Source organism: Dendrobates tinctorius, unplaced genomic scaffold (assembly GCF_039654945.1).
Source record: "Dendrobates tinctorius isolate UK_male_01 unplaced genomic scaffold, ASM3965494v1 ptg000060l, whole genome shotgun sequence".
NCBI classification, from domain to species: domain Eukaryota; kingdom Metazoa; phylum Chordata; class Amphibia; order Anura; family Dendrobatidae; genus Dendrobates; species Dendrobates tinctorius.
Genome location: NW_027361728.1, coordinates 15257382 through 15280113, shown reverse-complemented (window position 1 = coordinate 15280113; position 22732 = coordinate 15257382). Strand labels below are relative to the sequence as shown.

Sequence of the window (22732 nt, the reverse complement as noted above, 5' to 3'; positions counted from 1 at the left end):
GAGAGGTCGGTCGAGAAAACGAGGATATCGTCCAAATACACCACCACGCAGGAATAGAGTAGGTCTCGGAACACCTCATTTACGAATTCCTGAAACACCGCTGGAGCATTGCAGAGACCGAACGGCATGACCAAGTATTCATAATGGCCGTCCCGGGTATTGAAGGCCGTCTTCCACTCGTCCCCCGCTCGGATTCGGACTAAGTTGTAAGCTCCCCGCAGATCCAACTTCGTGAAGATTCTGGCCCCCCTCAGCCGGTCGAAGAGTTCAGGAATCAGCGGGAGCGGGTATCGGTTTTTAACCGTGATGTTGTTCAGGCCCCGGTAATCAATACAAGGTCGCAGGGACCCATCTTTCTTCCGGACGAAGAAGAAGCCTGCGCCCGCAGGGGACGAGGACTTCCGGATGAACCCCTTGGCCAGATTCTCCTGTATATATTCCGACATAGCCGAGGTCTCTGCTGGGGACAAAGGATAAGTTCTCCCTCTGGGAGGAGTGGCACCAGGAACTAGGTCGATAGGGCAGTCATAGGAGCGATGAGGGGGTAAGGAATCCGCCTCCTTCTTGCTAAACACGTCGGCAAACGTGTGATAGGGTGCGGGTAGGCCCGGGAGGTCGGCAGGCTTCAAGCATGGACGGGGACGCGTGAGAGCCCGTAGGCAGTGCTCCTGGCAGGAGTGCCCCCAACGGAGAACTTCCCCAGAGCGCCAGTCAATCACAGGCTCGTGCCGTCTGAGCCAGGGAAGCCCTAGGAGAACAGCATGGGCTAGTTGTGGCAAGACATAGAAGGCTATCTTCTCGAGGTGGAGAGCTCCGATTTGAAGGTCTACTTCGGCGGTAACCATGGTGATGAGTCCGGGTAAAGGTTTACCGTCAACGGAGGAAATAGCGCGAGGGTTCTTCAATACCAACACCGGAATCTGGAGTTTGTCAACCTCCTCCTGGCGGATGAAATTACCGGCAGCACCCGAGTCCACATACGCCTCCACAGATCCACGCCCCCGACCTGTAATTAGCAAAGCAGAAAGGGTAAGGGGAAGAGAGGAATTTTGATCACCTAGGGGGTCCTCTCTTACCTGACCTAGGTGGAGGCATTTCCCGATCTCTCTGGCTTCTCCGGACAAGTACGCACAAAATGGTTGGCACCCCCACAGTACAGGCAGAGACCCTTGGTCATCCTCTCCCTGCGGCGTTGCTCGGACAGCCTGACACGATCGACCTGCATAGGCTCAGGAGCGGTGCTAACGGGAGATACCGGGAAACGGGGGACAGGAGCCTGATACAGCCTAAAGGACCTCCTCTCTCCGACTGCCTCTCGAGCGCGCTCCTGAAAGCGGAGGTCTATGCGAGTGGCTAGCGAAATAAGGTCCTCCAGAGTGGTGGGGGTGTCACGCCCGGCAAGCTCATCCTTGATCTTACTGGAGAGGCCTCTCCAAAAGGCTCCTACAAGGGCCTCATTGTTCCACCCCAACTCAGAAGAGAGGGTCCGGAAGCGGATGGCATATTGCCCCACTGTGAGGGAACCCTGGCGGAGGTTAAAAAGGGCCTCAGTGGAGGACGCTAAGCGACCCGGTTCATCGAATACCTTGCGAAAGGTTTCTAAGAAGGTCTGTATGCTTAACACGACGGGGTCATCTCTCTCCCATAAGGGGTTCACCCAGGACAGGGCCTCACCCTCGAGATGGGACACAACGAACGCCACCTTGGCGCGGTCAGTGGGGTACTGAAGGGGGGCAAGCTCAAAATGTAGCCTGCATTGATTTAAAAAGCCCCGGCATAACTTGGGATCTCCACTGTACCTGGGGGGTTTGCCCAGACGGGGAGCCGGGGTAGAGGCTACATCCGGGGAGGAAGTTGCAGCGGCAGCAGAGGATTGCAGGGCCTGTAATCGGTCATCCACGGATGCCATGTAACCCAAGATGTGGGATTGGGCGTCGCGCTGCTGCGCGAGCTCCTGCTGAAGGCTGACTAAGAGGGGAGCGTGTCCGGGGTCAGAGGTCTGCAGGGCGGACAACCGGGTGTCCATAGACTTCATAAAGGACATTATCCGGCTCTGATTTTCACGAAGGAAAAGCAATTCCTTTTGTGTGGCGGCTGCGGCACCGGCGGGATCCATGGCCTGATGATACTGTGACGCCTCTGGCAATACGTCCAAGAGTGGACCCCCTGGATCGCGGATCCGGAGCCCCCGGGCCGAGCGCACCTGGTGAAGACCGACCCCTGTACAGGGATCGTTAGGGGCAGGACCACAGGGGGCGGAACCGCGACAGCCGGAGCCAGCAGGGACGACTCGGAGGACTGGCAGACAGAGCAGGAGTAGCGGGGAGGAAGGCAGAAGGTGATGGCAGGAAGACTACAGGAAAGGTACAGGAAGGACCACGGAAGGAGACAGGCTGACGGACAAGGACCAGGAACAGGGCAGACAACGGAGCAACAAGGATAGGCAGGGAACACTGAAAAAGGTAAGGCCGATGGGTGCTGCGAGTCACAAACAATCATCAGGCGCCCTCAGAATGGAGCGGGCGCCTGATATATGCGGAGACCGGAAGTGCGCCCTACAGACCCTCCCCTAGCGACGCCCCCTGCCAACAGAGGCCGGAGGAACGCGCGCGCGCGGCCTGAGGCCGGCGCGGTTACCCGCAGCGGAGCGGCAAGCAGCGCGGAAGGACGCGCGAGCAGGGGGAGGCAGGTGAGAGGAAGCTGCGGCGGGCACCGCCGCTAAAGGGGCATCGGCGGGTACGGCCGCCGATGTCACAAAATCAAAAACAGTCAAGTGAATGAACTGACTACATTGATGGCATTACATAACTATCTCATAAACAAAGTATCAGCCAGGTAGATAATTGAGTGATTTTCAAAGGGTATAAAAAAGGTCTCTCTACTATTTTCATATCACACTCAAGCACCAGATTATGACTGCACAATCTTTTTAATTATTGCCTATTTTATAATATAAAAGCAGGATATGGGGAATGAACTCTTTTGAAATTTTATACTTTTAGGATCTATCTTACGAAAAAAAAACTGGGAAGAGAGAAAGCGCAGTAGGGTCTTATCAAATGACAAAGGGTTGTCAGGGAAAAGGGGAGATACACTCACCTTTGCTTAGTTGCTTAATGGCAACACATAAATGGCATATAACAGCTGCTGCACAGATACCGGTTGAAAGGACGACCACAGATACAAAGGAAATGGACGGAGGTATCACTTATGCGCAGTTGAGATGGAATAATCCTTAAAATCAAAACATTTATTTGAACAGATTTAAAAGTCAAGGCGTTTCGAGGTCACGGTTTGTCCTGATTAAGAGGTCCTGCGTGACCTCAAAAGGCGTTGACTTTTAAACCTATTCAAATAAATGTTTTTGATTTTAAGGATTGTTCCATCTCAGCAGCGCATAAGTGATACCTCCGTTCATTTCCTTAGCATCTAAACATATTGGCAGGCCGGCAAACCAACAAGAATGATAGTTCTTCTGGTGCAATGTTTTTTTCAACGGCAGCACATCGTCTTGTGTAAATAACTGTAACGCCGCTGTGTTTGGATCTTGATTCACGGCGTTACTCTGCATCTCTGCTTTAACCCTTCGCTCTATTCCCTCTAATGTGCTGGAATGCTGTTGTCAGTTATCTGTGTGGATGCTGCTCAGTGCCCAGCTATGCTGCATAGCCGTACATGTGTGCGTGGTTCCGCTGCGCTGCATGACCACCCGTGTGTGTGGTCCCTGGCAGTCAGCCGTGGGTTAATAAGTCTGCTGCGCTCTGCGTAACTTACCATGTGTGTTCAGGCTTCAGCTCCTGCCAGGTGTCCTTTGCATTGCTCATTATGCATTATGCTTGGCCTTGCTTAGGGTGCGCGTGGCCACACCTCCCTTCCTTTTATCAGGATTGGGTGTGTGCTACAATTGCTGCTGGGTCGCCCTCACCCCAGGGCCGTGGGGTACTCGGTCCCGGGCCGGTGTCAGGGGGATGTGGTGTGTCACAGCAGCAGTGACACGGTCCGTGGCCCTGAGCGCCCAAGTAATGACGGGGAATGTGACTGGTGGAATGTAGTTAATGGAATAGTTTGTGAAGCCACCTGTGGTGTTCGGCAAGTGAGATGTTAGGCCGACACTGCATGCAGATCCTCTGGGACAGATGGTGTGGTGCAGCAATGATGTTATAGCCCTCCACAGGCAGAGCTGTTGTCCCAGAGCAGAATAGGTGAAGTGACACTTAGATGGTGTAGTGTCTGGCGCAGGGGATGTGGCAGGTGGGCGGACGCAGGATGGAATGGCGGACACCAGGGCATGTAGTTCCAAAGCTATACTCAGTCTGTAGTGCCCGCTTCTGTGCCGTGTCCTCCGGGTCAGGGACTCGGTCAACCTCCAGGCAAGATGGAATGCTCCCTTCCAACACTCCGCCAACTTGTGCCTTTTCTGAACGTCTCCTCTATAGTGCCTTTAAGTGTGAAGATCTCCTAGTACTGAGTTACACTGGAGTTCCTCCTGACAGATGTTCCCAAGAACTCTACTTGTACGGCAGACAGCTGTAGCCTGCTTCGGGGACTCTCTACTCCTGAGTCCCGGCTCTCTATCCTAATTGCTGTTGTGCCTCCAAGTCTTAGATGGGAGTAGTGCATTTACAGGCCACTACTCCACCGGTGTCTGCTGCAGAACCATTAGTGTCCATAAAACCTCGGGGACCGGGCCCCGGCCTTGCGCTTAGAACTTCTAGGCAGGGTTCTTCCTCTGACCCACGTCCTCTGTGTTCCCTTTCACTCCTACGTTCCGTACTTGTCTTTCTTTCCTATGGAAGCTCAGGCTTCAGTTCAATGCCTTTCTCCTTCTTTCTTTTCCCGTGCCAGCTGGCTCAGATCACTGAGGCAGCTGCAGCACTCCTTCCTCCATCCCTCTTCCAGGGATCTCCTTTCCTCACTCCTCTCTGAGTGACTTCCTCCCTCAGACTCTCCGTCTGACTGACCTGTAATCCTAAACCTTCCCGCTCTTTTATCTATTCTCCACTCCTCCCAGCACGTTTAGTGTTCCAAGCAGGGAGCCACCAAAGGTGCTCTGCTACTCTCTAAGCCAGGAGCCGCAATGTGGCTTTGCTGAACTACTCTGTTGTGTGGGGTGCGAGTGTTGGAGCGTGGTCAGGAGCCTCCAACTTACCTGGATGTTGGGGCACCACACCTTAGGAGAAGGTGCAGTACCTGTGTGGCGACTGAGCCTCAGGGGCGCCACACTGCTCCAGCCTATGGCTGTGTGGCAGCTCCTATATAAAGGTCCCTCCCCCTTTGTGGCGTTGCCAGAGGTTCGCATTGAGTTCCTGAACCTCGCCATGTGAGTTTGTGTTCTGCTCCTGCTCTGATTCTGTTCAGTTCTGGGGGAGCTGTTGCTCTTTGTCTTTCTGTGAACTGTGTATTGTATCTCCGCCTGCTCTGGGGGCAGTAATACCCAGATCGCCTTTCCTGGAGGCTGCATATCCAGGCCTGTCTGAATTGTGTCTTGTTTCTCCGCCTGCTCTGGGGGCAGAAATACCAAGATCGTCGTTCCTGGAGGCTGCATATCCAGGCCCGTGTATGTTGTGTGTTTCCTGAATCCTGGTGTCAGGAGCCTCGCACTGCACTTGCTCACTGAGCCAGTGCGGGTGTCCTGAGTACAAAGACAGTGCTCAAAGATACCTGTGGAGCAGGGCAGCAGTGGTGACTATGCGTGATTCAGAGTATCAGGACCTGAAGCACATGACTGCTGGGGGCGTGGCCTAAGCTCCACAGATCTAGGAGCTGCAGGGAAACTCCTAGAAAGGTAACTACAGGACAATGTTACCAAGGGGCATAGACAGAGACAGAAACCAGATGAAGCCAGGGTCAAAGCACAAGATAGCAATAAAGTACCAAAGGGTTAGACAGAATGGATAGTCAGGACGTAGCAATAGGTCAGAAAACCAGAACGGGCAATAGACGGTACAATAGGGACAAACTGTAACAGAGTAACGATAGCCAAGCCAGGAGGTCAGAACCGGAGAAGACAATAGTACCAAAGTGAGAGACGGAGTACAGAGTGAGGGAACAGGCCGGGTCATATACGGGAAGCAAACAAGCAATGCAGAATACACGCACACCAGGGGTCAGACACACCAGAACAGCAGTATAGCTGACAGAGAACCCTGGTAAAGAGTGAGTATAAATACCCCTCCCAGATCCAGAAAGAGGCCACGAACACTTAACCCTGTGAGTGCAGGGCAAGAACCCTGTTCAAACCATGACACCTGGACCCTGGATCTGCTCCTTTACCTGACCTTGTCTGAACTGTGTTCACTGTGTGATGTTCCTGAGGTCCTTCTGTGTCCAGAACCATGTGCCCAGTGACTGTGACTCTTTGCTACCTGACTTTCCATGATCTAACCTGGGTTCATCTAGGAAGTAGGAGTCCAGTGGGTCCACTGAGATTCTTCTACTCTGTGCTCAGCTGGGGATTCGGTGCAATTCCCTGCCGGTTCCAGTCCAACCCGGCAGGGTTTGCACCAGACCGCTTGGGTTCCTTTCTAGGTCGCTGCTGGATGTCCGGTGCCTGATAATCGTGGCCTTTCGTTCAGAGTCTGATGTCCTGACGTCCACCCGGTGTACTGACGTCCACCCCGTGTTCCCGATGTCCGCTCCGTGATCCAGAGAGGTCCGCTCCGTGATCCAGAGAGGTCCACTCCGTGATCCAGAGAGGTCCACTCCGTGATCCAGAGAGGTCCACTCCGTGATCCAGAGAGGTCCACTCCGTGATCCAGAGAGGTCCACTCCGTGATCCAGAGAGGTCCACTCCGTGATCCAGAGAGGTCCACTCCGTGATCCAGAGAGGTCCACTCCGTGATCCAGAGAGGTCCACTCCGTGATCCAGAGAGGTCCACTCCGTGATCCAGAGAGGTCCACTCCGTGATCCAGAGAGGTCCACTCCATATTTCTGATGTCCAGTCTTGTTCTGATGTTCTGCCGGTTCCCTGGGGTCTTACCCGTGATGGCTCCTACCATAGCCTGGAGGCTGCCTGAGGTTGGTGTCTGATGCTCTCCCGCTGTGCCGGTGCTACGCCTGAGGTCTGAGAGAGAAGCCATCCTAGTATGCCTGAGCCAGTTAACCCTGGATTGCATTTACCCATGATGACCTCTGCCATCACCTGAAATCCGCCTGAGGTCAGCGTCTGACGTTCTCCTGCTGCGCCTGTGCTACGCCCGTAGCCGTACATGCGTGCGTGGATCTGCTGCACTGCATGACCACCCGCATGTGCGTTCCCCCCCTAGTAAGCCCGTGCCAGACAATCCTGGACTGCGTCAACCCATGATGACCTCCTGCTTCACCTCTCAACCTGCGATGGGTTTGCTTCATGATGTGCATATTCCAGAACCTGGAGTTTTTATGTTTTTGCCTTATTTCAGTAAACTTTATTTTTCTTCATACCTGAAGTTGTGCGGTGTCTTTTAGTCCTGCATATGGCCATCTTGTCCACAAGCTCAGCTGCCACAGACCCCGGTCACTACCCTTCCCTAGTCCAGGTAAGTCCGGGTCCCCCCTGTGGTCCAGTGGGTCCACATTCCACGATCACCTGGGACGCATACCCCGTCGTCGTTATCGCTCGACAACACGGGAGCGTTGGCTGTAAGCCACGCTGCATCCGCAATCGCAACAATAACTGCCGATAACTTGATATTTTACGGACACATAGAATTGTATTAATAACTACTCTTGGCGCATAGTATGTTTGTCCACTTATTTAAACATGCCACTAAGTGATTGCCAATCCGCTTCCATATAACCAATCGGTGGTCGTTTCATGGTATAGATCACACTATGTAAGCATGAGCAAATTTATTAGAATGAAATTCAATTCTATTCAAGTGTGCAAAATAATAAGGCATTTTGTAGAATATGTTTTTTTGTAAACTTGCTTTGCACATATTCAGCAAAAAGATGGCCACCATTTTGCTTTACCATAGATGTCCATCCAAGGGTTTAAAAATACAAAAGAAAAATTTGCACTCAGGTCACCGCTCACTAGTCCAGGCCCTCTGTTGTTCACCCGCTCTTCAGAGTCATTTCCTCTGGTGCAAGACATATCTCCCTGCCTGTTCACTTTAGACCAAGACTTTGGGGAGTTACTAGGGTTGCCTCGGAAGTCCTGGTCTAGAGTAAACAAATTGAATTTGCGACAGCAAGCAGAAGAGGACTGGACAATAGTTAATGCTGCTTTCTGTCCAACATCCAGTCCTTAGGTTCTCTTTTTAGCGTGGTCAAAGCTTCAGCCAGATCACTCTAGGGTGGAAGACTCCCAGCCACGCACTGGGCTGCAAGGTCTGGTCATGGCCAGAAGTCCTGGCCTAGAGTGATCAGTTCGGGAGACGCGGCTCACGCTGAGGGAAAGAAGAGCCTGCAGTGGAGAGGGCTGCAAAAATCATAGGGCCTGGGCAAGTGAATGCTGAAGTATACAGTTTTTTTATGCTGTTTTAAACTTTTTTTGGACATCTATGGTTTTACTTTTATTATGGTCTGGAGTCTGAAGTGGCACAATGGCATACCATAATAAAGGACATTCATTTAGATATCTGGGAGCCTCCTGATGAAACTCTGGGAAGAGGGGAAAAGCATAGAGGCAAGATAGCACATTCATTCAACGTTGGAGATGAGTGACAGCAACATATGAAAACCTTAATATCTAAACATATTAGCGTTTATGTATGATTTATCAATTGCCTATTTATCTTATATATTCATATGAATTGTTTTCTAGATTTGGTTTTGATAGTGCATTACTCCCTTACTTTTGATCTTCTCTTGTGGTGCACATAAGACAGATTGGTCAATGTGTATGGGACTGGCTTATATCCATACTGTCTCCAGATGTCTAGAGTCAACCAGGGACAGTGAGGGTGAGCCATCTGTGACTAGACCTCAAAACAGCAGTTCATGCAAGATGACCCAGGAATCTCACAGAACTGGGAGAATTTTCCAAGGAAGAATGGATGAAAATCCCTCAAACAAGAACTGAAAGACTCTTGGCTGGCTACAGAAAGTGTTTACAAGCTGATACTTGTGAAATGGGGTCGACTAGGTATTAACCATGCAGGGTGACCAAACTTTTGCATCCAGCAATTTTCCTTTGTGTAATTTTAAATTGGAAAAAATAACAAATTTTTTTGCGTGTTTAAAATATGAAGGATATATGTCATCTTTAATTTTAGGCCTTTTACAGATCATTTCATCTTCAACTTGCTTAACTGTTTACAACAACAGTAATTTTGACCAGGGGTGTGCAAACTTTTACATGCCACTGTATACCCCTACATTTATTTGGTATGTTTTGATAAACATATCCACAGGTAAGTAGTGTTTTCCGAGGTGGCAGGATTCATTTAGGCACCACCGTTCAGCTTGTATTAATGGATCTTAAGACAGCATGCTGTGAAAGAGGAGGGAGAGACATCTGATTAGTTCATAACGCAGAGTGATGCTTTTATGACACACTAGGTGGTCCCAGCTCGCTCTGCAATTATGGTCAGAAATCATGCAAGTTTATTGCAATGATGGAGATAGAAGGAAAATATGGGGGTGTGGCGCCCCCAGGGGTATGGTCGCCACACTGGCTTTGCCTTCCTCCAGGGGAGGGTAATGCCAGGCTTGGAAGCAGTGATGTGTCTCTCCAGCAGTTAACCTAATGCATGCAACATAGTTCCACTCCGGGCCAGCAGGGGGAACTCTGAACCAGGATTCTGGAGAGGAGTGTCCTCTGAGGGCCAGGAAGAAGAAGGGTGAGAGAGTTTGCAGAGGGTGAAGTGTGCAGACGTGGAGTACAAAGTTGGAGGTTGAGCTGCAGAAGGCGAGCTCCCTCAGCTTGAGAGCGCACAGAACTGGAGCCTGGTCTCCACGGTGGTACGGATACTGACGGTCCTGCCACAGATACCAGAGGAGTAGGAGGCTGTAAATGCCCTGCTCCCAGCAAGGACTTGGGACACCACAGCAATTGAATAGAGAGCCAGGACTCAAGAGAGGAGTGCCTGAGAGAGGCTACAGCTGTCTGTCATACAAGTATAGTTCTAGGAACATCTGATGAGAGGCATTTCAGAGTAACTAAGTACTGGAGTGTTTCACACCACAAAGCGCTAGGAAGGAGACTGCACAGCCCTTCTGCTGAGAGAGAATCCTGATCTGCTTCCAGGCTAACCTGCTCCAACACCATCTGTAATCAGGACCCTGGACTGCATATACTAAGTAAAGGTACAGAAACTGCAACCGCTGTGTCTTGTCTGTTCCCTACGCTTCCAGCACTGCTACATCCCCGCGCCAGTTACATCTACACTGCCCTGGGACTAAAGCTTCACCTGTGGGGAGCTATACCATCTTTGCTGTGCCCTACCATCAGTCCCAGCGCATCTGCATGCAGCGTTGGCTTAACATCTTACTTGCCAAACACCACGGGTGGCGTCACGAACTATCCATCTAAACTATATTACAAACATCACCGCCATTGATATTGGGCGCCCAGGGCCACGGACCGGGTCACTGCTGCTGTGACACATCCCCCCTGACACCGGCCCGGTACCGAGTACCCCACAGCCATAGGTGAGCAAGGGCATCTCAGAGGCAACACTGTGGCTCAGTGAATAGCACTGCAGCCTTGCAGCGCTGGGGTCCTGGGTTCAAATCCCACCAAGGACAACATCTGCAAAGAGTTTGTATGTTCTCTCAGTGTTTGCGTGGGTTGCCCCCGGGTACTCCGGTTTCCTCCCATACTCCAAAGACATACAGATAGGGAAATTAGATTGTGAGCCCCATTGGGGACAGTGATGATAATGTGTGCAAAACTGTAAAGCGCTGCGGAATATGTTAGCGCTATATAAAAGATTATTATGTTCATATTTTATAATCATTGAACACAATATTTGTAGTTGAATTTCTCCTGCTTCTCTTAGAGATGAGCATGACCAAAGGCAGTGGGCTATCTCTGGTGTCTTAGTGAAATATACCTACATATTTGGCGGATCAGAGCAAACATCTTTAGAGAAGAGTCAAGGAGACAGTTACTAATGTGCGAGCTATTGCATGTATATAACCAACTTTAGTCTCAGAGTCCCTGATAAATCATCTCAGCATAAAAGAGAACGGTTTTAAAGTCAGGTGTGAATGTGGTGCAGGGAAGTGGACTGAACTATGGACCTGTCTGAGGAAGGAAAGTGAATGTAAGATGTGCGGTAAATATGCTTGAAGTGAACTGGCGTATACATGTGGGGAGACAGCTAGAAATAGTGAAAGATGGTGAAGTACTGGGTTTTTGGTCACTAGGGGGAGACAAAGGAAAGCAGGAAAAGGAGACTGCAGTACTAAGGTTTGGCCACAAGATGGAGACAGAGCAGTGAGAAAAGGGCTTAACAGCAGCTTAAGGCTAGGAAACCGCATAGTCATGGTTGGCGGAGTTACGGGGACTCGAGAGGGGAATTCTCAGGGAGGGGAATAAAAAGGGAGAGAGAGTTCCAGAAGCAAGCCAGTCCAGGAGGAGGAGCTCAGCGAGAAGGAGGAAGAGACTGAAGGAGGAAGAGACGGAAAGAGGAATAGCTCCAGAAGGGACTGGAAGGAGAGTCAGTCAGGGGGGTGACCCTGACAGGAAAGCCGCAGGACAGAGGAAGCCCTGGGGTACCGGACGGACTCGGACAGGCAAAGCGCTGTGGTGGTAGGCCTATGGCAGCCACAGCGATAGAGCCGCGAGGGATGTCGCTGCAAAGGAAAGAAGGAAGGCGAAAGGTACCCCGGTTTGTGGGTACGGAGGCTGTCGTGTTGCTGTGGTCGTCGGGAGGACAGCCAATAAAGAGGACCTGCTGAACGCACATCGGTTTCTGTCTCCAGTCTGTTCGCGGCATACCTACTGTGATAACAGATAATAATACCTGTATATAGGCCCCTTAACAGAGTGAACAGATAGGATGATAGAGCTTTAATAAGCACAGTCAATACATGATCAGATACCGTACCTGGATTCAGTCTACAGTCATAGTTGTAAAGATGAGCAATCCTCTCTGGCTTATTCAGTTGAAATGTTGCTCTGCACTGTCCAAAGGCCTGAAACAATTATTATAAAAAAGAATAAAAAGCAAGATTGTCACAACCAGATAGCATTTCTACCAACAATTAAAATATACGTTGCTATAAAAGGACTGTAAAAAAAGTTGAAAAAGGCAATTAAATAGAGAGGTAGCTGAATGTGTAACATTAAATTAGGCAAATGGGCAATAGTCATAATGTAGGGTGTGAGAACATGAGTTATTTGCTGCTCGTGAGGGAACTCCATTATTGCTGACCTCGTAGCTGATGAGATCATGGACCGAATCAGGAGGGCAGAAGACTCTTGGGTTACCTGTCTATTGGGTGAGCAGAGTTCTGACTCTTCTGAAGCTCCAGCACAACCCCCAGCAGCCCGCAAGGCGAATCCACCCTCCGGTGCATTTCAGCCGTGACATAGTGACATCATGGGGCGTGTGCGCAAGAGCTGTGCACGCCCCAGTTTAAGCACACTCACCCACTGTCACTGTCTTCCCACATCTGCTCCCTGCCTTCGCTGTCCCAGGGGCAACGCGATGCTGCTATCTTGCAGAGATTCCTCTCTTCATCAGTCTGTGCAGGCGTCTGTGATTTGCATGGCAGGCCAGGGGGAGTTTCAGCTCTTTCTCTGTTGAAGAACCTGCTCCTGCTCAGGCTCCTCATCTATCTCAGGAGTCTGAACATAATAGACTCCAACAGTGTCCCCCTCCTGCACTCTCAGTCAATGATACTGTGCAAATACCTGCCATATACACAGCCATGCTGTCATCAAACTTTCTGTTGCAAGTTCCACCCCATCTTCCCCTTTCCTTGCATACGGTGCCTGATCTCTTAATTTTGCCTGCTACAGCTCCTGGTTCTTCGTTTGGCCTTCCCATGTCGTCCACTTCTTCCATGGTCGTCTCAGTAGGTGCTGGATCCCCTGTCCAGGATCGGTGACGTCTTAGGTGTGGTAACCGCACAGCTGGATCCTCATCCCCATCAGCCTCTTGCAGTCCCATTTGTAGTCAATGTTCCAATCGAAGTCGCAATAGGCATAGCAGGTACTCTTCCCGCTGCTCCAGGTTCTCCAGAAGGAGTCAACGTTCTAGATCATTATGATGGTGTTCACTGTCCTCCATGGATGAGTCATCTGACAGGTCAGTGAGTCCCCATAGTCATTTACGCCATTGGTACAAATGCCACCGCAAATCCTCTGTGGTTCTTTCATTCCATGATTGCTCCGACTATGTGGTTGGTCCTTCCCAGAGGGTCCATGTGCCTCTGATTCCCTCGGTCCCTCAAGTTACCAGTGAGTACCAATACTCAAGTACTTGGGGGGATTGCTCTGGATTAGCGTCTTAAAAAGATTTTGGGTCAACTAAATTCTAACCCCCTTACAGCAGAAAAATTCTGGTTAATCCCTTATTGGTAGGTAAAAACTCATTAAATCAACCAATTCCTCCTCCTGTCCACGCTAGCATAAATAAGGGTTCTTTTTTTCTGTGGTATCACATCACCTATGGTTACATATCCACTGATCAGCACACAGTGGACAGAGAACAGCGAGCTATGGACAGCCTTTTCGAACGCAAACCAAAATTTGGTTGCAGGCATTTTGTCTTGGGATGTATTATGGGACAGAAGCATCCTGAGCGATGCTCAGAGATGTTCATTTACGTGGACATGGTTTGCAATTCCTACAAAGCCCATGGACGAAGCACCTTGTGACGTTTATGATGAAGAATTTTGTTGGTGCTTAGCCCTTCAGCCTCATTTAGGTTATGGGGTTAAAGTCAAGGACACATGGCTTTGCCTCATGTTGTCTCAAAAGGCAATGACTCCCTTTTCTACAGTAGTCCTTGTTTCCATTATTGGCACAGTGGCCATCCGCAGACCCTTTACGTGCTGGCTGTTTATCGAGGGTCATTGTCAACCAGAGCAGTGAACATAACTGCGATGGGGCTGTGGCTCGATCTTTACCCTAATAAAAAAGCAGGAGCCCGATTGTGTTTTGGTTTTTACTTTTGGTTTCTTTATCCCCTTCAATTTTAACAGACATACATATTTTTCAGCATATTTAAAATCAGCCAGGGATTTTTCTCGGGTTATATCTGAGAAATTACAAAAGGAATTATCTATGGACAGAAATCCAGGCCCCTTTGCATCACCCCTCCCCTTTTTAATCTAAGGGTTTTCCCTTAGGGGCGATTCCCAAGAAATAAGGGAAAGTTTTGCTTAATTCCTCACCTTTCCTATCCCAAAGGCTTTACGGCTAACGAGGGCATCCCAGAAGAGGATGTGTCAGTGACATATGTTTCTTTTGACAGAGCAGTTGCCTTAGTGAGTCAGCGGGCCCGGCGGCCAAAATGGCAAATTGATGTGGTAAAAATGTTTTTTCGGCTTCCACAAGAAAGAAGTCAGGAGTGTCACCCTTCATCAAATGTAGTCTTTGTTAGGCCTCCTCATTTTCACATGTCATGTGAGATCTATTGAAGTCTTCAGTGACTTCGACAACATGGCGAGCTTATGATAAGGTCTGGAGAGAATGGTATGATTCTGTAGGTGATAGACCGGTGGCATCGTCAGATTCAGTTAATTTGGAAGTTACTATCCAGTATTTACTCCACCTTCATAGTCTTGGGATTTCAGGTTCAGTAGCTCAGAACCAACTCTCTGGTTTAGGCTTTCATTTTTGCCTATGTGGCTGTTCTGATATCACAAAGTAATTCATCATCTGACAGGCCATCAGGGGCTGAAGAAGGGTACACATCTGAAAAGAAAGGTACACATTTGAAAGAAAAGCAGATGACCCATCTCGTTCCATCTGTTAAGCATCTCTTTGACTCCATTTTTACCATCTGCTCCTCTCTATACGAGTCTTCCCTTTTAAAAGTGTTTATTGTCCTTGGATCTTCCCCCTAAGCATTTTGTTACTCATTTTCTTTAGGATTGAGGCTGCTACTGAAGCTGCACGGGTTTGTCTGAAATCCAATGTATTGGCAGATGGCATTCATCTTGCTTTTTTCAGTACATTAGACTGTATTTATTCCTTTGCTAACATTTTTCTCTTTGCAGGTGGGGCCAGACCGGTGGTATGGATACTGGATCATTGAAATGTCTTTTGTGCTGCACAGAGGGCAGAGAGCCGACCAGGTGGAAGAGAACTCTCTTTCTGTGGCTTGGACATTCGCTGGAGAGGCATTATGGGTTGTACCTGGTCACAGGTGTGGCCAGAGGAGGTTGGGATCTCTTGTGCCGCCATATCTCCTGTCATTCTGGTCCTTCATGCTGGTGGGAATAACCTCTGCTAATGCCATCTGGCTGAGGCCTCACCATGATGCAGCCAGACATTGATATGTTTCACAATTTCTTTTCTGAACTTTATCTGTGTGATCTGAGGTTATTCTCCTTGTGGTTTAGCAGGGCTCGAGGGAGGGGGCGGTGGTCGAGCGTACCGCATGGTAAATGCTTGAATGTCTTATTTTGTACTCTTTCAGGATGGAGTTATTGTTAGACATAAATAACTTGAGGGGGAAAATTCATGGCTTATGTTGCCTGACGATGGTTATCTGACGGATATTGTTTGGAAATTTTTCTTTCTGACCTGCAGGATATAATTGAGCAGGCTTTAGGTTTAAAGGGTGGAGGTCGGACCACCGTTGAAAAAACTTTGCTCTTCTTGGGTGGTCAATTCCATATTATAGAGGTTTCCAGTAGGAAGGCTGACTTGCCTCAGGCATCTGGCTGTGGCTAAACGCTTCATACTGATGGTTTCATCAGGCCAATCGTGCCTTACCATGTTAACATCTGTGCTATGACCAACCACCGCCCATTAAAAAAAATGAAAAATTAGAGTTTGTTATATTTATTCTTAAATCCCCATTAAAGCAAGTTTTGTTTAAATGTATATGAGTATGTTTTTTTTTATCACATGAGAAAGGGTTCTTTGGGTCTCTGCAGTCATACTTACATTCATGTGTAGAGAGATAAATTGGCTAAAAAACTATCCTGGAGGTACACTTTTCAATAGTATAATTTAATTATGAGATGTTGGTAATCCTAAATGGGGATTGGTCAGAATAATCTCTTCCCTGCTCCGCTTGTAAGGAGGAAGACCGGGCTGCGGGCACCTGTACTGCACCAGGTCTGAAACTGTCGAGGCTGCATCCCAGGTTGCCGGGGGAAAGAATAGGGGACCGGACAGACCTCTTGACCCAGAAGCAGGGTGCGTGGAAAACAAAATAATGCGCGCAGAGATGGGCAGTTTCCTGCCAGGGGTGAATCAGCAGGTGTGTGCGCAGCATGGTCCGCTTAGTGTGCAGCAGCACTGCAACGTACCGTGGTTGGCTTCACACGAGCACGCCGTGGAGACCAGCAGCAGAGGAAGGTCCGTGGGCTCCGTTAAGCTCAGTGCCACACGCGGGCATAGGAATGGGGGTCGTGTTCAGAACTGTTCGTTGTGGCCGTCTTTGCCGGTCAGCACACCGCAGACTTCCCTCAACAATAGACTGTACGCAGCTCGCTTGACTTTGGCTGCACAAGTTTATGGACTAGTGGCTCAACGTGTAAAACCGGAGACCGACCGTTGCCGCCCGAAGATATACCGTGAGCTGTGGAATCTCCTCTGAGGACATTGCACCGGCCATTGCTGGGACTACAACCCTCATCGGATCATCTGCGGCCGAGGAAGCCACAAACACGATAAGTTTATTTAGTGGACTGCTATCACATTGTTGTTGTTTATTTCCCTATCATTTGAAATTTAACTGTCCATCTCCCTGCAAGGAGTATCTTTACTGTTCAATTAAATTGTTAACCCTTGCTCTGCCTTTCTTGAGACACTGCATCCCACCACCTGCTTACACGCTCACCCCTCCAAAAAAAGAAAGATGAGAAAAGAAAATAATTAAATGAGCATGTTGCTGTCTGAAATACATCATCCATACCGTTACTCCTGCAATCTGTTTCTTCCTGACTGAAAAATCAGGTTTCATTCAATTCCCCCCCAGAATCACTTTCCTCTGCTTGACTGACAGCTCACAGGCTTGACTACACAGCAAGTGAGCTGCCAGTAAGGCTATGTGCCCACGATCAGGATATAGCAGCGTTTTGGATGCAGTGTATTTTCACTGCATCCAAAACGCTGCACTCTAATCACGTAGGTAAATCCGCATGTGTTCATTGAACCATGCGGATTTACAGCATCTAGTGAATGGCTATGGTTGAGACCACACAGCGAATGCTAGCGTCTCCACTGCAGTTAATTGACATGCTGTGGCTCCTAAACTCGCACAGTGGGTTAAATATAAACACAGTGGGCATGGAATTTCTATAAATCCCATGCACTTTGCTTGTAACCTACAATGCAGCGTTTTGGACGCACTGCAGGTGAGCTGCATCTTGGGCACGTACCCTAAAGTATGGGAAAGTTGGGCTGGGTGGGGAATAGAGCTGGGGATGCAGAATATTAAGACTTAAGTAGTGTTTGACACTCCCAGAGAACTAAAGCCTTATTTGCATACATGGGGTAGCAAAGTTATACCTTAACACAGATAACACAGTATTTGGATATCACAACACATTTGAGGGTATTAATTTGACAACTAACTTAAAAAAAGTCAATGGCTTGTGCAATGTTATATTATCTTAATGCCACTAAGCGAGCACTGACTTATCTCACCCTTCATAATGAAATAAACCTAGGTAGATCGTAGTGGATGACTTTGGCTGTAATGGCCAATTGTCTGAAGTGTATGTGGGCCTACTGATTATCCCCTGACAGATGATGGGGTAGAAGAAGAAGGATCCAGCCTGTATAATTACAAAGAGAATGGACAGAGTTAAGCTGTTACAATTTAGTGTTCCTGTAGGAGTATATAGGACTTGGCAGAGATTTCTGTCGGCCAACAGCTATCTAATGTGTATGGACTGCTTTAGTCTCATAGAACCAGATAAGATGTTACAGAATAAAGCTACAGGATAAGCAAAGTTTTAGAAGTAGGAGTGAGAGGATATCCTGAGTTATGAATGAGCTGAGAGCAAAATCCAGATGTACTTACCGCTTCATGATTAGGCTTGGCCCTACAGTCTTTCCACAGTCGCCGGCTCAGTACGTGACATTCAGTTTCCAAAACATCCATTGTCAGATAAAATACAGATCCATTCTCCTCCTGAGAATTAAAAACTTTTTGTGTCACTTTCAATTCTCGCCAACAAATGATTGGAACACAATAAATTTTAACAAATATGCTCCTCATTATCTACCCAAAAACACGTTCCATACATAGCAAGTGTCACAGACTTTGAATTAGTAATGAGTCATGCCTGCATAGTCTTAGGGCCCCGTTACACGCTTCAATGTCCCAGCGATCCCACCAACGATCCGATGTGGATGGGATCGCTGGGACATAGTTAGCTGATCGCTGGTGAGCTGTCACATAGACACCAGCGATCAGGACCAGCCAGCACTCTGGTATCCAGGGTAAACAGCGGGTAACTAAGCACTGCCCGGCACTTAGTTACCAGCTGTTTACCCTGGATACCTGATCAGGACCAGAGAGCACGCTGGTATCCAGGGTAAACAGCGGGTATCTAAGCACCGCATGGCGATTATTTCCCCCTGTTTAACCTGGATACCAGCTCCCAGCGTCTGCTGTATGGCTCTGGGAGCTTGCTGATCGTTGGTCTCTCGCTGTCACACGCAGCGATGTGTGCTGCCCAGCGGGAGACCAACAATAGATTTCTGGCCCAGACCATTAGGGCCCCGTTACACGCTTCAATGTCCCAGCGATCCCACCAACGATCCTACGTGGATGGGATCGCTGGGACATAGTTAGCTGATCACTGGTGAGCTGTCACATAGGCAGACTCACCAGCGATCAGAACCAGCGAGCACGCTGTATCCAGGTTAAACAGTGGGTAACTAATTACCGCTCAGCGCTTAGTTACCCGCTGTTTACCCTGGGTGCCCGATCAGGACCAGAGAGCACGCTGGTATACAGGGTAAACAGCAGGTATCTAAGCGCCACGCTTACTACGGACCTATTTACTTGAATGCTTTATTTTGATCAGCAGATTTGTTCATTTTTTTTCTTTTGTCACAGACAATTTCATTTAAAAAAAGCACACGTGAACATTGCCTGAAAACTAGAATGGGTACTCAGATAGAAGATAGATAGAAAGGGAGTTCTATGAAAGGGGCCTCAAAGGAAATCCGTCAAGTAAAATAACACTATTAACCTGCAGATACAGGGTTAATCTGCAGGTTGATAGCGTTCTGACACTTTACTGTGCCTGCACTGAGAGCCCCGCTGTCGGGAGGAAAGTAACTATATTCCCCCCAGCAGACTCTCTCTGTCAGTCACAGGGTCAGTGGCAACTCTCTGTGTAAAGAGAGCGGTGACTATAACTACTCCCTGGCAATCACTGACAGCAGGCTCAGCATTAAAGCTCATTATCCTGCTGTCAGTCAGTACCAGCTGGTTACAGCCACCGATCTCTATACAAAGAGCTGTGACTGAAACCATGGCAGCGTCACCCCTATGACTGAAAGAGCGAGCCTGTCTGGGGGAATAAACGTAATTTCCTCCCGACAGCGGGACTTTCAGTGGTGACACAGCAGGGTGCCAAAATGCTATTAACCTGGAGATCAATCACATATTTGCAGGTTAATAGCATTATTTTACATGACAAATTCCCGTTAAGAGCGGAATCTTGTTGTCATATCCTACTTTTGACAAAAGAAAAATAATGAAGTAAAACTGAACCAACTCTGCCCATGTATTGGAAGGAAGAAGATTAGATGAAATTAACTGTTATCATTTTTTAACGCCGTGTGTTAAAATGTTTACAGTAAAGTATTCAGATTTAAAAGACTCTACTGTAGAACTCAGTTTTTAAGAAAGGTTAATAAAACTGAATTAATTTAACCCTTGGGATCTAAGGGGTAAATGTTTCTCTTTGTGTAGAGTGACAAGCCAGTCCTGGCATGTCAGAGGGAGGAGACCTAAATGTCATGCATGATCCTCTGGCAAAATAAATATGCAAATTTCCTCTTCAGAGAGGAAGAGGACTTGAACTCTAGCGCCACCTATTGGAAGCAGCAATGCTAAAAGTCAATATCAACCCTTTAACAAGCCTTGCCGTATGACTTAGGATAAAAGCCAAACCTGAATCTCCTTTTGCAGACATGGTGTTTTGGATTGTTGCCGCTCATTGAGATTGTGGTTCCACTTGTATCCTAACGAAGGTTTGGTATTCAGCTCACCCTGTGTGATTCCAGTGGAACTCGTAGCACGGATCATGTCTCTGCCAGACGTAAGAGGAATGCTTGTACAAGTAAGAAGATCCAGCTTTCAAGAAGATGAATAAAAAACAAGACTTTATTTCATTTCCATTAAAATATCATGACTGCTGTCTGTACCCAAACAGGTAATACTGGAGGAAGATCATCTGAGGAGGACCTCCTCAGACGATCTTCCTCCGGTATTACCAGTTTGGGCACAGACAGCAGTCATGATATTTTAATGGAAATGAAATAAAGTCTTGTTTTTTATTCATCTTCTCGAAAGCTAGATCTTCTTACTTGTACAAGCATCACTTGTATCCTGACAAACTATACTAGGCTAATGGGAACACAGGATACGAAAATAACTTTAACAGACTAAGGACTGGGGACCTGGCAACATACATTTGCACAAACCAACACCACTAAGGCTACTTTCACACATCCGGTGTGTGGGGCCTGCAGCCGTGACACCGGATGTGTGTGCTGCGTCTGATACGGCTCGGACGTGATTTAAAGGAGCCGCAGGAGGAACATATACACCGGTGGACAGAGGCAGCCGCTGAGAGAGACAGCTGCTGAAAGGGAGGGGAGGGGAGGGGAGGGGAGAGGAGGGTGGAGAGAGAGAGAGACATGTGGGGTTAACACTCAGTGTCCAGGCGAGAGAATCTCTCTCTCTTGCCGGGCACTTGTGGGCTAAATCCCCACAGAGAGATCTCTCTCTCTCACCCAGACACTGTGAGTGTTAACCCCACAAGTGCCCGGTGAGAGAGATCTCTCACAAGTGTCCAGGTGACAGAGAGAGATCTCTCTCTCTCTCGCCGGGCACTTGTGGGGTTAACATTCACAGAGTCCGGGCATGCGCTGTGGAAAAAGCTGGTCTGGCGCTGACAAAAAACGTTGCAGAGAACGTTTTTTGCAGATGCCGGACGGCTAATTTTTGCCGTGTCCGGCAACAACCGGACACGACGCATAACCATCCGGCACGATGCGGCGACCATGAAAGCTTATGGGACAAAACTGGATCCGGTGCTGGATCCGGTTATTAAAAATTTCGCCGCATCGTGCCGGATTACAAAAGCCGGATGTGTGAAAGAGGCCTAAGACTAAAATATAGGAGTTGCTCAATTGGCGAGGGTGCCTTTTATGCAAGATGCCTCCCAGCTGTTGGCTGGGAGACATCTTGCAGGTGCTTACTTTAACTAAATATCTCCCAGCTGTTAGCAAGGGGCATTTAATCATGTGCGCATGCTGCCCATAAGAGCAGGGGAGCGCGCCCACTCACTAGGCACACCGCCAAAACACAGGAAAGGAGTGGAATCATGAGGACACTGCTGCAGCCGGGGTGGTGAGTATTTTGGCGTCAACACATATATGGAGGAGGAAAACACTGCGGAGGCGCCGGGCACAGATGTTCCTGAGTATAAAACATTGCACTTGATGGATATTCACCTTTTTTAACCATGTAATTCAGACTTAAATTAATAAATTCTAAATCATTGGTAGATCATGCCTAGATGTTATGAGAGCTTAGACTATAGTGACAAGATGTGCATGCTAAGACAGATGAAAAACAATGTCTATGTCTACTTTTCAACTTATTGCCGCTAATAAGGGGCAACACCACAAGGACAAAGATATCGTACTGTAAGGGTTGGATTATTTTGTTGAGCATTTCTCCAAAACTGTCATTAGAAATAATTGATGTCACCCTGTAGCTGCACAAATTTCACTTCACCTTATTTAGTTTCCTATAGAGTTAAATAATTAATGGCTTATATGATGGCATCGACATTCATTACTAAATGCCTACACATTAGAAAGTACAGTAAGTTTAGATATTGTAGATCAGATTTATGTGATACTTACATCAAACTGTTGTTGTACGTTGGAAATTCGTTTTAGTCCGAGCACAGACCCTTCTCTTCGGTTGGCATTTAGCTGGTGTAAAGACAAATCAGCAGCAGCTTCTACAGCAGGGTCATTGCAAGCAATAGAAGTTATCTCTGGTTCTTTATTACCGCGAGATCGTCCAGCAATAGCAAGGAATACCTGGGCGGAAATCAACAGTAATGTAGTGACCTTCATCCTTCCTGGAAGAAGGAGCAAGAATAAGACTTTGTCTGTTCCCTATTGCAATAGCCTCTATGGTCACTGTACCCAGCAATTAAGCCACATTCCCAGCTCACTTATATACATGGTGAGAATATGAAATCATATATCACCTTTAACCCTTTCTAACTGTCGGCAAACAAGAGAGTCAATGATTAGGTAAATGTCTAACACTTTATCACAAAGACAGGAAGAAACTTTAATCTAAGAATCAATGTTTTTATCTTGTAGACCCTTAACACAATATACAAAGTGTAATTCCAATATGGCATTTTTAACATTATTCTTGTAATTCTTGCCATAAT

At 48.1% G+C, this 22732-nt stretch overlaps 1 protein-coding gene across 1 annotated transcript in view; it reads right to left on the bottom strand.

Moving 5' to 3' along the window:
• Positions 1–22481, bottom strand: part of LOC141092751 (fetuin-B-like) — a 47182-nt gene extending 24701 nt beyond the window's left edge. Inside the window, exons 1-3 of the mRNA XM_073579130.1 lie at positions 22185–22481; positions 18091–18201; positions 11983–12070 (exon numbers count right to left, since the gene is read on the bottom strand). Coding sequence (XP_073435231.1) covers positions 11983–12070; positions 18091–18201; positions 22185–22403 — 418 coding nt within the window. The 5' untranslated portion in view covers positions 22404–22481. The remainder of the gene's footprint in view (positions 1–11982; positions 12071–18090; positions 18202–22184) is intronic.
• Between the last annotated feature and the right edge of the window lie 251 nt (positions 22482–22732).